Here is a 16,984-nt window from a genome sequence, read left to right on the forward strand (position 1 = left end):
AGAAATAATTTTAATTTTAATTTAAAAATATTATTGTCCATCTAGTCTTATGAAGACGTTAAGCATTTTCTGTTATTGAAGATTCTTAACTTGATCGATATTGTGTAGATTCTTCTGCCTTCATGGTTTGGAGGGTTGATCTACTTGCACCATTAACACCTAGCTAAAAATTAGCGTTATGTTCTTGAATTAAGAGTTCTTATTCTGATCCCTGTAATAGCTTAATTGGATTTTAATTTTACTTGATAAACAAATTACATGTGTTTGGAATCGGAACAATACGTAAATTCCAAATATATTACTTTTAAGTGACTGATTGCAAAATTACGAATTCTTTAATCTCACATTTTTTCCCATTTTCTAACAAAGAACCCTTGAGTTAATGGGTGGTCTGGCCAAGCTCGCAGGAACTGCCCTGAAAGTAGGTCGTAGGGCAGCCAGAGCAGGGTACCCTGCCCTGGGCAAGAGCGTGCCAACCACTGATCTAGATTGCTGTCCTATAGTTAAATATAAAATATGGTAATCTTGAACATCTAGATGTTAAGTTTGGACATCCATTTTTCCCGTGCAATCTTTAACATAAATGAAGTATTTTGTTTTCTTTTTGTAAAGATGAAAGCCGTGCTTTCTCGAGACACTGCCGTGGCGGGTTTTAAGCTACCTAACATTTGAAAAATGATTTGATCGCCATTTAATTTGAATTTCTTGTGTTATAATATTGTTGTGATATATAAAAATCTGATGAAAAGCGGGCTTATAAATTTATAGAAACCGAATATAAATATTTTTTTGTTAAAAATTTCCTTATTTTAATTTTACCATTTAACGTCATTTTTATCAGTTTTCCGAATTACTATTCCCCGATGGGCGTACTTGTAATTTTTCCGAATAAAAATGAGAGAAAGCCGACTTTGAGGAATGTTCATTCGCTTCTGTTAAGGTATTTTAGTAAATTATCCCCTTTGCTACGAGGAGAAGATGGCATGCACATAAACATTAATTTAAGATTTCAGAGAATTATAATGCTGCAAATCTACAAAGTTACTGTACGTATATATACCTCCGAGTAGATTTTATGCGTTAGTATATTTCCTTTAGAATCCCTGCAAAGCCCTGTAGGGGTTGTGAGAATATTACAAGCACAATGAAATAATATTGCCCGGGATTTGTAGCCAGCAAATCAGACACGACGACTAAAAGGCTTAGGGATAATTTGCGCTGGCTTAAGGCCAGCCAATCTGATCCTGGGTATATGTGAAATATTATACCCACCCTGTTGTCTGATCTTTTCCATCTTGAAAAACAACTGAAAAAGGCCAATTACCGGGGGGGGGGGGGGAAATTGGCGACAAGGAAAGGCAGTAAGATTACGGGAGAGACAAACGGATCCCTTTTGAAAAATGATATGCCGTTACCCGAATCGCCGAACTGAACCCTGATCTTCTTCTCGCCTTCTCTCCGTCTTCCTTCTTCTTGGGTTCTTCCTTAAGGTGAACACGAGCTAAGGGTTTCACAGGCTGTCGCTCATAATTTGGGTGGTGAGTTTTTTCTGTGAACATGGTTAATTGAGCGAATGGGAGTGCAAACCAGGAATATGAGATCGTCGTAATCCTTCCATATCTTGATTCACTTTCACTGCTCCCTTGTTTCTTTCTCATTATCTTGGTGCAACAATCACATTAAAAAAATTCTTATGTATACATATTTTACAAACCAACTAAACAATGATTTTCATATTTCTTGATATAATGCTGAAATCATTTTTGAAACAGGTTTTAACTATGGTGTCATCATCTATTGCATTAACTAATCGCTTATATGTCATATTCTGAAAATACGACTAACGAAATGTACCCTACTGCCAAGAGAAGAGAAACATATTTCAGCAGTGAAACTTAATTTGACCCGAAGTGCGCTACGAGAATCGAATCGATTCGAGGGTCCTTGAAGCTCAGAGTGCCGTTCAACGAAGGCGCGTGCCTCAATCGAATGACATTGAGGTTCCCGCCTTCAATAATATTGGTACACAGCTTATTCGTAAGACCATATCGACAATTTTCTCTTTGTTGAACGAAACAAATTCTGTTTTAGAGTCAAGAATATATGCTCTTCACTGTTACATATTCAATTTAGAATTTAACGTATAAGCACCTTTTAAAAATGGTACGAAGCGTTTTTGTAGGCCTTACTGAAACTAATCATGTTACTCCTAGACTATTTATCGTATCTTGCATGATTTCGTGGGAAACCCGAATTTTTAATTTTCCTATTTTTATTTTGCATGGGTAAAACCAACAGTATTAACGTATGAGCTTCGCTAATGAACTTGACCTGTTCTTTTCGACGAGAAAACAACGTGAAAAAGTAAATTTTGATTAGAAAATGCTTTTAAAAGTTATCGAGCCGTCAGACGGAGCGACAGACAGACATGTTTCTAAAAATATATTTTTTCTGGCTCACGGGTTTTAGAACGACGAGAATTAACGAAACCAGGATGAGTCCAAATTCACAGGAATCTAATATGCCTTCTATCATGAACGGTGAGAACATAAAAATAAAGGGTGCTAACTTCAATTTAATGGGTTTTCAGAACCACCGCACCGTCATTAACATGCCAAAATAATGAAAAGTCGTATTAATTCAGGCCATATGACAATGTCTTTTCATTGACGTAAAGAGGTGCCATATAACGCGTCATTTCTTCGTCGCGAGAAAAAAGGAGGAACCCACGCACAAGCCATCACATGAGATCCGTTAAGAGACCCTTCAATGGTGTTTGCTGACAAACACCCTGGGTTCTCGTGGACTATTGCTTGCGCCCTTCTTCGCTTTTCAAGTGTAGTAGACCCTTTGCTCTTGCATATAAACGGAGTCTGATTACATATTAATTATTTACCGACAGATTTCTATATCCCATACAATAAAAAAGGCGCAGTGGAGATGGATTAAATAAAAACGGATTCTTCAAACGGGTTATTAAATGAAATTAAGCATCGAAAGTTTTTTCAAAACAAAATTTTCGAAAGACTGGCATTATTAGTCCTGAGAATAGTTCAAATTTTAACTGTCTTCTCTATGTATATTATTTAGGCATAAATGTAAATATTTAGTGTTAATCTTTTTCAAAAGCAAAAAGAAGCGTATGAAATGGTTTTGACAACCATAAGATATTTACAGAGCTTCTAAATCGAAGTTCCGAAACACATCTTCATCACATTTCCTGTCTCATTAGTTTAACCAGAGGTCGGATATGTATTTCATCCTCTAATGTTTTAAAGCGTTTTGTAAAATTCCGAGGACAACTGATTTTCCTGCATATACGCTAAAGGGATGTCATGTTCGTTCTAAGGCAGGGTGCAGAAGAGAGGAGCAATTTTCCGGATCGCATGGCGATTTACGGTCTGAGACAACAGGATTAGTTTCCGCCTCAGCCTTCGCTTACATCCTTGTCTGGCTCCTGAGGAAGGATTCAATTTTCGACATTCTTCCCACGAGGACCCACAAGCCTCTATGAGTCTACGGCTTGAGCGACTTCGTCCACTACTTCATTCTGGGCTTAGGCTCTAGAGTATAGAGCAAACACTCGAAATGTCTATGCCCCTGTTCGGAAATGTTTGCTCCTGCTCAATGGGCCTTAGGCATTCTGTGGTAACCTGCGATTGGATTCCTAAAATCGGCTAGCCCTTTGTCTTTATTATGAAGACCTTTTTTCTGACACAAAAGTTCAGTTAAATAAACTGTTGAAACTCTGAATTTCTACTCTCCCTAATGTTTACTTTACTTAAATTCATTTGTACAAATAACCATCTGCCCTGTTAACTGTTTTCCTAAATTAACGTTTGACCCAATTCTTATTATTCCGAATTGCCATTTGTCATCAAGAATGGCGCAAAATTTACATTCACAAATTAGAATTTTTCACCTAAATTTCGCGTAATTATTTTTGTACCGAATTTAGGGTATGGTACCCAATTATTTGTAGCTTAAGTCTTAAGACGAACTTCAGACTTTGATAAATATATTAATGTTAAAAATGTTTTGTGTAAGAAATTAAATAATAAGATACACAGTGAAAACTTATTTGGGAATGAAATTCAGTGCTTAATTTACCCCATTATTTCATAGAAACTGAAAAATTAATTAAAATCAGCACTCGAGCGTAAAAATGTAATTATTGACAGGATGGACGGAATTCATGTCAGTGTTGACCCAATTCTTGGCACCCCATGTATGAAGCGAAATTATTAATAAAGCATATTAAACTGAATTGTAATAGTATGACTAAGAGGTTCATAGTAAAAAAAAAACATTTGTTTTACATTATTGTTAATATATGAACAACAAAATGGCCTACATGTCTATCTTTGATTTTTTTGCAGATTGTTTTCGCTGTTTTTGGTCCTGCTCTTTAACTTTTTTAGTCTAAACTTTTGCGGTGATAATACTGAACCTGCAAATTTCTACCCAGAAAAAAATCCATTCACTTGCGTTGAATGGGCTTCAAGGTCTTTGGAATCACGTATTCACCGATTCAATATGAATTTGCTTGAAATGGACATTGCAGTATATTACAGATATATATTCTCACTTTTCCAAAACAATAAACGCACATAGCTTTACTCGTTTTCTGTTGCCAAGAATAAAATCATTGTGCAACCCGAATCTTGACAAGGGGTGCCAAGAATTTCCTACGATGTTTCAGATTAAACATTGATTGACACTCCATATTATTTATTAAATAAATTATCATTGAATCGTATTTAGTGTGTTAATAACCTCAAAACAAGTTGAATTTTTAAATGTCAGTACGTAGAAATATCTGCACAATTATAATAAATCAACAGCAAAAATCGCTGCAAATCACTATTCTCTTATTATTTCGTAAAAACTAGAGTGGGGTGCCAAGAGTTGCTACCTTACCAAAAATTAAGCTGTCGGATCGAATAAGGGTACATCCATTTTTTTGGCTGGAATGGGATGAGCTCTCGTCGTTTTCGCAATTTTTTAAGAATATTAATTTTGAGAAATTCAATACTGGAAGAAATTTGCTTCAATTCAATAAAAAAATATTTTCTGAATTCTTCCTTTTTTCCTGTCAGGGTTCATATGTGCTTGCGCCGAAAGAATGTGTGTGCCCTTATTCGATCCGGCAACTCAATTGGGTACTTTACCTTATTTTAGGTAAATCGAAATTTCTGTACATATCGATTCGGCAAAGTAGGGTTTACGATAAAAGGCGATGCGTATAAACGATTTTTGTGTATGTGGATATTGAGATAAATGAGGATTGTGATAAATCGTAGTTCATACAAATAAACAGCAGGTCAATCGGTTAAAAAAACAGAAAAAGTGGAATTTGAGGTACTTTCATATGAATTTTCTTCTAATGCGTCTAACACAAAACGCAGAAACCTTTTCAAGCAAACGTAGTATTGTTCAGTAAAAATGTTGAATATTAATGACGTGCTTATTTGTAGCCTTGGCAAAGTCCATGCATGAACTGTTTACCGAATGCAAGAGAGGAAGACGTAAAGATAAAAAGGAAAATACGAGGCGGCGTCAGAAGCGAATCTGCCTGTGTCGAGTAGTTATTCTCTTTTCGGCATAGTTTATTATCGCCCGGGATATACCGTCGATACATTAGACTATTAGAGGGTAAAGCTTAAAATACGGAGGCAGTCTCGGCTGCACATTGCTTAAGAGTACGGTGCATTAAACGAAACGTTGGCCAACGCCCGACGCTGCTACCGACAGGTAGTCCATGATTTGCAACATTTTATCCAGCCTCGCATCATAAGGTTTTAAAGCCGGTACAATATGGCGTCTATAAAAAAGCAGTGGTGGGGTAGAGTTCGACTGGTTGGTTTGTTCAAGTCGGTAGACAGTCGGATCTTCCATCCTGCGCACGCCGACATCCTGAGGAAGGAACAAATGTTTGCTTATGAACAAAAGAGTATCGGTTGACGTGATGCTCACTTGTATTTCAGATTTGTGAATCTTGATATGTTTGAAGATTTTAAGTGCTTTTGTTGCTCCCGCGATTCTTCAGTGTTTCCAATTTACAGAAAGCTGATACACCTCTTATTGATTGTTAAAATGCTCGTGTATTCTTCCGTAATCGATATGTTACACCCCTCTGTTTTCCCTCTTCGTAGTAAAAATTAATAATACAAGTGAAATTATTTTGAATCGAACCTAAACCCGTCCTTCGAACTTTCCAACCTTAAAGGTTATTATTGTTATAAAATTTTAAGAAACTCTCAGTCCATGCGATTGCAGAATTTTAATTACAATTTTGAAGTAACAACCTCTTTTACATAACCGTGATGAATTGCTAGTTTTTGTCGCTGTTATTTAAAGACTCGGTACGATAAGAGAATTCGCGTGGCGCTGAACGAATCGATGACGAAAATTCTTTAGCAGCCAAGCAGTTCGTACAGCTGCCGGCTTTGTTGAGGTAATTAAAAAAAATTTATCAGAGGCGGGAAAGTATCAGGTGCAAAGGATGCTCTGACAAGGATGCATTCGCTGTCGGTACTCACACTGGATGACGAGTCACTTTTTAAAATCCCTTATTAAAGTGATTCACCTCAAGCATGGAGCGAGGTTTCTGGTTCGAGTAGCAGTTGCTGCAATTATAACAAGAATATACATCGGGTATATGGAGAGTCTACATGTGCTTCCGGTTGTAGAAAATGCTACTATCAAAATATTCTGCTGACTCGCTTTCAAAATGACATGTCTGTCTGACAGTATATATCTAAAATTACAAATCGGCAAAACAAAGGCCTTAGGTCATTACAAATGGCCTGAATTGTGAAAGGTAAATATTTTTTCGATACTACATTGAATACAGCCCATGGAAACACATTTCGAAAATGCGTGTGCACTTTGTAGATAAGTCTCCTTTCAACGTAACCGAAATTGGGATGGCAGGGGACTCATCTCAAATGTAGTTACGACTTTTCTTGTTTGGACGACAGTACAAGCGCCGAATGTAGCTGGACATTTCGAAAGAATCTGTCGTCGAGTCTCAGTTTCGACGATGATATCATTTTAACAGAATCTGGTTGTATGTTACGGGACACCGTAGACTTGCATGGCGTCCGCCCCATAGACTTGGTACATATCCACCCCCCCTTGGCCCTACCCCGTGCCATGCTAAATACCCGATGCACACAATAGGGTATATATCGTTTGAAAATCTGAGCCTTGGAAGGACTCACAAAAGGTAACTGGATACCAGGGCGAGGAGCAGCATGTGAACAGGGCGCGATTCGAAGCAGACCCCGGTCTCTTTTTTCATGCCATAGCTCGTTTTTAATAGCCGCTAATAGAGACGTTAAAACGATACGGCCCCTCTCGCGACTCGACCCCGATGCTCATTGTCAGTTCTTTCTCTCTTTCCTCTGTTCTTCGATCTGCAGATTCAGGCTCTTCACTCTTGCTCGCCAGAGCCCCTGTCTGACATAGTTATATACATTTTTTCATTATACTAATTTCATAGGACAATGAACTACGGTAAATGATAGCTGACCTCCTACATTTTACTCCTTTGCCAGTCACAAGTTTTTCTTATTTATTTTGTGACAATACGCGCAACATAAACTTACATTTTAAGCACAGTTTTGAATATTTTACTTCCACTTGGGTCAAACCCCATTGGTTGGTTATTGGTTGCATTTATTTCGTTAAACGCCACGGTTAACTATAATATCCTATCTCTTAATTTTCTGTTCCATTACAAATTTTACATAAACTTAAGTTAATTAAGAATTTAAATATATTTCAGAATATTATGGTCCACCATATATGGTACAGTAAGTATAATTGACCTCTTCCCGCATACATTTGGGCGCTAGAGTTGGATTTTCAATCAAAAATGTAATGCACACCCAACTACATGTGGCAGGAATGGATGAATTCAGCCTACTTGTGCAATCGAAATCACTTATGCTTTATTACCACGCTTATTGCACCGATGACCAAGAATAACATAGGAAAAATTAAGCTTATTCTGTTCAGTAAAATAGGACCTACATTAATTCAACTGAAAATTGAAAAAGATATAAACAATAACAATAACCTGGAGAATAAATTGATTCATATGCCAATTTATTAAGTTGATCATTCATATCATTCATAAACTATGTTAAACGTTTGTCTTATGTTTAAATAAAGATGAGAATATAATTCCCGTGAAGTGAAGAAGGATACAACGATACGAATAAAAGAAAAATGCGTAACGTACACTGTTAAAAATTACGAAACGGTTCGTAATTTTCAGTAGCGCTAATAGCATCGCCTTTCAGTTACATGTTTCGTAAAAATCTCATTTTTTTCGTAATTTTCAGTAACGGTAACATAAAATTGTAAGAGTAATACATTTTTTCCGGTTAATTATAATTTTTACACATATACATTGCTTATGCATTAAAATTGTAAATAAATGGAAAAAATATATTATTCTTAGAATTTTACGTTACCCTTACTGAATTCAGCTGCGTTGTATATCTGGTCTAGAAGGGTCAGCGGAGATTCTGAATTCAAAAGTTGCTTACATGGGGAATTAATATGCAGAAAGAACGGTAAAAAAAGTACGTGAACTCTTCTTTGCTTGCACTACGACTTTGGCGAAAACGGCGGCGTCCTTCCGAATGGTGCCAAAGGGATCCGATCCCATAACTGCGTACAATTGGCAAATTTACAAAATTTTTATCTCAATCCCGAATTCAGTAACAGACATTTGGAAAACTCCGTTACTTTTGCGTCCGAAATGTTTCGTAAATTTCCGAACATTTTTAACAGTGTAGTATGCAAATGATCCCTTACACACCAAGCCTACATTTTTTAATCGGCGACGGCGACAATTTTTTTATAATATAGATACATTTATTTTCAACACCATTCATTGCCGCTAAATATTATTCGCCGGCGGTTTTATTCGGTTGATATGAAATAGGAGCCAGTGACCGGCAATTTATAAATACAAATTCCACAGTTTAATTGTGCGGTACGTGATCAGAAGGAGAGCGGTAAGAGACGAAGGACGATAATGAAATTCGGGTAGCCAGCTCGTGTGGCCTCTTATGAAAGGACGAGACAAAGCGAGACGGTGGCATAATTAAAACTCGTGAGTGTCCCGCGAAAGCAAAGTAAGGTGGGGTTTGATTACCGTGTCCAACGTGTTCCAAATAAGACCTGGCCAAGAATGAGCCATTCACCTCGAATTACGTTTCTTCATCGAAGCTGCTTTTCATCGCAGCTTTTTTCGCACAAAAATAGATTGACAGCTGCCAGACTTCCATATCGTCGTGGTTATGTGGAAGCTGAGAGAATGACTACCTACTCACTAAAGCGCTCGAGGTGTTACCCTGGTAACAACGGACTCGAGACTCAATTAGCAAGGAAAATACGAGAGTCTCTCTAAGACAGCCGGATCTCTGAGAGGCGTTGTCTCGAACCAAGGGAATTGATCTGCCGGAGGCTTTTTAAGGGGACCGCAATAACGTCTTGAATCCGTATTGTCTTCAATGTGGTAAGCGGTTCCGTCGATTCACCAAAACAAGAGAATCGATTTGATAAATGGTCCCCGTCTCTGCAGTCGGGTTCCTTCCATGGAAATATCAGAATTAAATTTGGCAACGTTAACGTACTAAGGCTATACAAGAACAAATCTATAAATTGGAGTTTCGTAAAATTCAGAAAACTTTGTGAAAATCACATATTAAAATAAAATAAATTATACATGCAAATTAAGCACGGTATATAAATTTACTTTTAAAAAATAGCTGTAAAGTTTACTGAGTTGAATTATCATGGTTACAATTTTAAAGTGATTCACGCTGATAGTTTCTTGACTACTTGTCATTTCCGTAATTTTCTCGTAAGAAGACACTGATGTGCGGGGTTTCTTGTTTCTATCTTGACAAGATCTCGCGCGTAATGAAGTGAATCCTACATTTAAAACTCATCGCTAGAAATCTGCGTTACTGTCCCGTGACTCCTCGCTTTACCTGGGAAGAATAAACTCCTCATCAATCACACACGTTTGCCGTTACTAACATGCAGCGCTCTTTTTTGCCCTGCATTCGAATGAACACTTCTATAACTCCACATTGTCTACTTAACCGCAATAACTTTTACTTAAAAAATTATTTTTTAAACAGAAGTAAAGTAAAAATGTATGTTACATATTATAAATTAAAATTAAAAATATATATAAATAGGCATTAGTTTTCGTATCACGTTATATAAAAATTTATCTCTTCTATTTCCAGAATGCAGCAACAATCCGGACCCGGAAATGGAAGTTCTCGTAGAGCTATGAGCCCAGGTCCAGGAGGGTCCGATTCAGAAGACTCAGATATTTCGCTGGGCGGAACGTCGCCTCCGTCTCCAAGTTCTTCGCCACAAACAATTCATCAGGCCTCGCCGGTTCATCAGTTGAGCCACCTAGGGCCGATTCCACAGCCGACACTAAACTTCCGCTATGATCCAACGCACTCGTCTTTCCGGTTTGGACACGCGACAGCTTTCAAGTTTCCGCCGTCTGGTTTTCGATTTGCACCGCACAGTCCGCAACACAATCACCCAAGTATCGCGGGTGGTGGAATCTTCAGGCTTGCGGAGACGAGTCCCTTCCAGGCTGTTGGTCCCCGAGGAGACCTTGGGTCCAGGTAAAATACCCGATCAAATTTAAATCTGTCCATTTAGATTAGGCTGCAACTTTGCTTTTCTATATCCCACGACGAATATCATATTTTTGAAGCAGGTACAATTGTCGTGGTGATTCTTCATGCAAAAATTATAAGTAACAGAAAAAAAGAAGTTTCACAGAAAAATTTTTACTGAAGCCTTAGCCCTATTCTATCAATCTTTTCTAGGTATAAGTTCTATGAGTACTTATAAAAAAAGATAAAGAAAATATACAACGAGACTTTCTAGGTAAATTGTTGTTTATATATTTGAACTTTTAAGCGATTTTTAAAAAAGTTGGCGCAGTACTGATTAGAAATAATTGACAACACGAAAGATAAAAGTTGTTACACATACATTTTGGGGCTCTTAGAAATTGAAGGTATTTTTGCGAAAGTTTCACTGAATTTATAAGAATAATTCTGACGTCATATATTACGTCATGTTGTCAGTTTTACCCAAGTAAAATAATAGTGAGAGAAGTGGAGAAGAACGTAGACTCGGTATCTAAGTGACATAAAGAAATCATTGTACTTGCTTATAAATCTTCTCTGAAATGGTTTAAAGTATTTTGAATGAACTACAACTCATTTTACACCACTTTAATAAAAAGCAACTGAAACCCATGGAATCGCAATTTTACTCCAGTTTAATTAACTAAAACGATGGTAGAAAGCGCTGACGTGGTAACTATTGCCACTTTGGGGTCGTCTACAAATCTTGTGGGGCTAAAAATAGTCAACATCTTTTTGGGAGGTAAAAAATATTTTTTCTTGCGTGGCAAATCGTGACGGTCCTTCAAAATGCCACCCGTTCCCATCCATCGTCACGAGATTTATGGATGGCCCCTTTTCGAAAAAATTGAACTCGATGTAAACTTAATCTTTCGTTTTTTTTTTGGTTGACTATAAAAGAATTATATATTTTGTGAGATGGTGGCAATGATGCTCCTTAAGCTGATTATTACGCTGTGTGAACAATCAATTTTCAATTTTAAGCAAACGTTGAATTTTAATAATGAGGGACATTACTGGCTTGTAAAGCGTACTACAAAGCCAGTAACCGAATCCGTTTCAAATCATAAGAACAGTGCAATCTAATATCACATACACATATTCACCTCTTAAATATATAGTTTTTGAAAGAAAATAACACTACACGGATTTTACCAGTTTAAGAATAAAATAATTTTCGTGATGTCATGAGTATTTGAAAAATTAGGGCTATTTTCCAAAAAAGAACAGATTCCTGGCGAATATTTTTTCTGAAAGTATGCAAAGTCGATTTTGTCAATATCCTCACCTTCGGTACTCAAAAACGATAATGAATTGTTGCAAGTTTTATGCGTGCTCAACTATTTTGCTGGACAAAATTTAATTTTTCGAACGAAATTATTATGGCTCCAAAATTGATTTAGCATACATGAAACCTACAGAATACATTTTTTCTTTAGTCAGAAACTTTTCATTAAAAAAAAAGTTTTCCTAAATGTCTACTTACACAAAGAAGATATTCTGTAAGTTTTATGCATGCTAAGTCATTTTTTCGACCACGAGAATTTTTCTGAGAATTTTGACAAAACTGCTGTTGTTTGTGAGTAAACGGGGAAAACACAACTGGTAATTTTTTATTTTTTCACGTTAGGGTGGTTTTAGGAAGCCCATTTTATAACTTTGTACAATGACATGAAATTTAATTTTATCCGAGAATTTAACTTTTTTGACGGCGAAACTTGGAAATTTCTGTAATAACAATTGTTTTAAAATAGTAGTATTTTGTTTTGCTTTCTTGTGTTCTAGTCCATTTTACTTAGAATTAAAAAACAAAACAGAAAAAAATACTTGCGTATTTAATTTTTTAAATATATATACTGTCTGCATAATACTACTCCGATCATGCGACCAAATTTCAGACAATACTGGGAAAATTGCCGTTTGTCTGTAGTGGTAAACTGACCAGTACTGGGCCACTGATCTCAGTATTTTGAGTTACAACTGGTGAACCAGTTATTTTTCGATTTTGACTGGATAAACTAATAACTGACTCAACTAAAACAGTTACTAAAGTATACCAGTGTCACCAAATGATAGATTCAACCAGTGATATAGCGCTACACGCGGCCAAGATATGAACCTCCCGTGGTGTGTGTATGTCGTGTTATTGCACTTCGCGAGTTCATGTGGAGTTTGAGTTTAAAAACGAAATTTATTGTGTACTTGTGTTTGTCTTGTTAGATATATTTGGCATCCGGCTGCAGTAAGGTGATATATCTTTCGCTGGAAAGTATGTTTTCCCAAAGTCTGGCGAAGTACGACAATTAATTTTCGTATATTATATCCTATTATATTGCAGCCCGGCCCTCATTTATTGACCGTTTCAAAAAATTCGTTTAATTAAATTGCACGCACTTCACAAAATTTGCAGACATATTGTTCTTATAATCGAAAGTTCTTGAAGGAATCTTAGTATTAGATTAGTACTGTCCTAATTTATCTCGTACTTTTTCACAAAGATAGCACATAGGAAACTAAAAGTAATATTAACAGGCCATAATTTAATGTTTCAGATTACCGGACACTCTTGGCCTACCTCCACCAAGGTTACTTCCTCACGAAACTTTGCTCCACCATCCGCTCCATCAATTACCGGAAAGTATTTCGAGGTTATCCGAAACGTCGCGTTTATCCGATGGGGGAATATCGAGACTATCGGATAGCTTGTCGGAAGCCCATAGTCCTCCTCTAGTAGCAACAAATCTGTCGGTAACGGGACCACTGAGAGTAGCAGTTCCGAGCCCTCACACGCCGTCCTCTCGTGGTAGTCCGCCTTCCAATCAGCACACACCTAAGGGCCAAGGGCTGATAAGAGTCGCGACGCCACCGATCAATCCAAAGCCCCCACAAATTCACAGGCCGTTTTCGCCAGCGTGATACGAAAGGTCGAACGATGTCGATGATGCGAAAGGTGAGATTGGATCTATGAACTCGGACAAGGACGAGAGAATCGATTTCAAGAAATGCTTTGAAGTGCTGTGAACTCGCAATATTGGGGGCTGCGACTGTACATAAAGAGAATATCTAAACGCACTACCCAAGATAGTATAATATTTCGATGATGTCTTCTGCCCTGGAAGTTGAGGATCTACTGTCAAGTAGACTGAAAAGATGTTGCCGTGTATATAAAAGCATAGTCTTAGAGAGGATGTGAATCGTCTACAGTAACCTCGTTCATATTGACATAAATAAGAGAATATCTGATTAGAAGATGTAATATTATACCATTTTCGTAGAAAGTATGAATGTTCTTAACGTTTGTGTTTCGATGAAATAGGATTTTTATATTTTTGGCCTAATTAAGTTGACGATAGAGCGCTAGGTAATCAATAAATCGAGTAAAAAATTCTATGCTTATAAAAATAAATATTCTTTACACCTTCAGTGTAAGTTACTATTGTAACTATTCGAAATTAACCACTTCCATAACATAAGCTTTAAGCAAATGTATCTAGCATACAGTTCAATTTTTAACTCAAGTAATTAATTAATTTTAGCTTTCATCTGTCCGCAAAGGTCAAATAATTTTCATTTAAACTGACTGTTCCATTACGCCTTCATGTGTGCCCATGCTGTTAACATTTTTAGCAATTTCCACTAAATGTGTATAATAACTTTGCATTATGTTTATCTATAAATTTGTTCCATTATATGTATAAACGAGTTGCTTTTTCTAACCTTGCTGTTTGTTTATTCTAATGCAGAATTGAAGAAATAATTATTGGCAAGGCCTTTCATGATATGTCAAAATTGTAGAGAAAGAATTTCTGGTACCACTGACAATGAATAATGGAAGGCTATATTTTTTTGTGATACATTAAAGATTATGTCTAAGATGATTCATAAAAGCCGAGTTATATGCAAAATTGAAACGCACATATTTATTCCTTATCACTAAACAAATTTATTTTCTTATAAAGTCTCACCAAAACTTAAAGTACCGCATCCTACGCATAAATTAATTAAATTACACTTCTCTTAGATCAATTAGACTTGGCATTTTGCCTAATTTTTGAACTTATTTTGTCAAAGTTTCGAAAACTTTACTAATATGTGGGTAACGCGAGGTAAATTTCGTTATGCATCAAAAAGCTGTATCAGCAATATCGTTAAAAATGATGTAACGAAATAAATCCTAAACGATTTGCATCATCCTCTTTAATTGTAGATAGACACCTAGCAAAATTCTAGTATAATCAATTCTATAAATATGAACATATATAAATATTATACATAGATACTCATGCAACTGTGACTAAGATGAAATTATACATATATAAATATATACAAAAAGGAAGCATTATTATATTAATATTATAATTATTATTGCGCCTGTAAATAAATTCTCGCGAAAATATATGAACAGATTATTATAACATAATGAGTTTGTAGCATCTTATTTGTTTATTGAAACACATACATCTATGCATTTAATGACAACCTTACCCTGAACTGTTTCACGCTTATATAGTTTGAATTTTTAATCAATTTTTAGTGTAAATTATAGAATAATATCCTTATACAATCCTCCCACCCTCATAGTTACCTTTTTGCAACCTTTTGGTTGATCTCAAAGAAATAGATAAGGAGTATATGGAAGATACAAGATGAAAGAGATAAATGTCGAGGTAGGTGTTTAAAATCATAGTTTTAGGGAGGATCTAAATCGTCTGTAGCAACCCTGCTGCTATTCACAGAAAAAAATAAGATTTAAAGAGTTAGATATTCAGTGCACGCATTAGGAAATGATTACGGAATTGATATTTAAGATGTCAAATTTAGAGCATTATTTCTTATACAAAGGGAAATGGGAAAAATTTAAAAAAATTCATGAGCATGAGGAAAACTGTTATGAACCAATTGCAGTTGAGAAATTTTAGAAATAATAAAAATTGTTGCTTAAAAATACAAAAATGTACAACTATATTATCTTCAGTTCTAATAAAGATATTAAGGCGATTCAAACTGCAAACTGTAACGGATAGGCTCTACAATTATTTTCAATCACCTGGAAGGATGTGAGTCTTTTTTTTTAATCGCGATATTTTTGACATTTTTGTTGTTGAAGAACAAGTGCCAGAATGCAGGGTGGGGGAGGGAGGTCCATTTTTTACTGCTGACTGCTCGTGCCTTTCTTCGACCCGTAGTTTTAAATCCTTGGATGGCACCTGGTCACGGGTTAAAGAAAGGCACGAGCGGTCGGCATTAAAAAAGAGCCCCCCTGCTTTCTGGCAGTTTGAATCGCTTAAATATCTTCAATAGAACTGAGGTTATCTTCAGTTCTATTGTTGTACATTTTTGCACTTTTAAGCAACAATTTGCATTATTTCTTAAATTTCTCAAGTACAATTGGTTCACAACAGTTTTCTTCATAATCATGAAGTTTTTCAAAGATTTCCCATTGTCCCTTGTATAAGAAATAATGCTCTAAACTTGACTGTTCTTAAATGTACCCTTCAATGTACAGTCTGCAAAGCACAACCAATTTTTTCATAAACGTCCTTTTAAGCTCATTTACGTGGAACACTTTTAGCTTTCATATTACTTTTTTTTATTGCGCTACCATTTTTTTGTGCTGATTTGTTACGCTTCAAAGGGAGGTGCCTATCATTTTCTCGCCGATAGTAATCCTTACCAATTTTGATCTCCTTTCTAAAACATTAACTGATAATACTTGTTATACAATTTAAGTACGTGAACCTTTGCAAAAAGTAAACTAAAGTCTCAATAAAGTTTGATTTTTCAAAACAGAATAGAAAGCATAAATAACTAAACTTTCTGGCATCAATTTTGGGCACATTTAAAAAGAGTCAACCTTGTAGCATTATTTTTTATACAAGAGGCAATGGAAAAAATTTTAGAACAAATTGAAATTAACAAATTTGAGAACAGTTAAACTTGTTGCTTAAAATTACAAACGTGTGAAACTTTACTATTTTCAGTTCCACTGAAGATGTTAAAGCGATTCGAACTCCAAACTACAACGCAACAACTCTGTAATTATTTACAATATCCAGGGAAAATGTGTCTGTTTTCTTTTCGTGGTAATCGCGACATTTTCGGACAATTTTTTTTTATATTTATGATTTTTCCCATTTTCTTTTTTATAAAAAATAATGCTCTAACTTGACTCTTCTTAAATGTGCCCAAAATTTTTTACTTGTTTTTTTACATTTTTCAGTTTGAAAAGCACAACGTTTTTTTACAATTAACTTATTACGCTAATATTTTTT

At 35.8% G+C, this 16,984-nt stretch overlaps 1 protein-coding gene across 1 annotated transcript in view; it reads left to right on the plus strand.

Moving 5' to 3' along the window:
* The window catches only part of LOC117171421 (homeobox protein SIX3-like), a 67,851-nt gene extending 52,823 nt beyond the window's left edge, over positions 1 to 15,028 (plus strand). Inside the window, exons 2-3 of the mRNA XM_033358734.1 lie at positions 10,281 to 10,679; positions 13,265 to 15,028. Of these exons, the coding sequence (XP_033214625.1) occupies positions 10,281 to 10,679; positions 13,265 to 13,628 (763 nt within the window). The 3' untranslated portion in view covers positions 13,629 to 15,028. The remainder of the gene's footprint in view (positions 1 to 10,280; positions 10,680 to 13,264) is intronic.
* Positions 15,029 to 16,984: the final 1,956 nt, after the last annotated feature.

Source organism: Belonocnema kinseyi, chromosome 4 (assembly GCF_010883055.1).
Source record: "Belonocnema kinseyi isolate 2016_QV_RU_SX_M_011 chromosome 4, B_treatae_v1, whole genome shotgun sequence".
NCBI lineage: Eukaryota > Metazoa > Arthropoda > Insecta > Hymenoptera > Cynipidae > Belonocnema > Belonocnema kinseyi.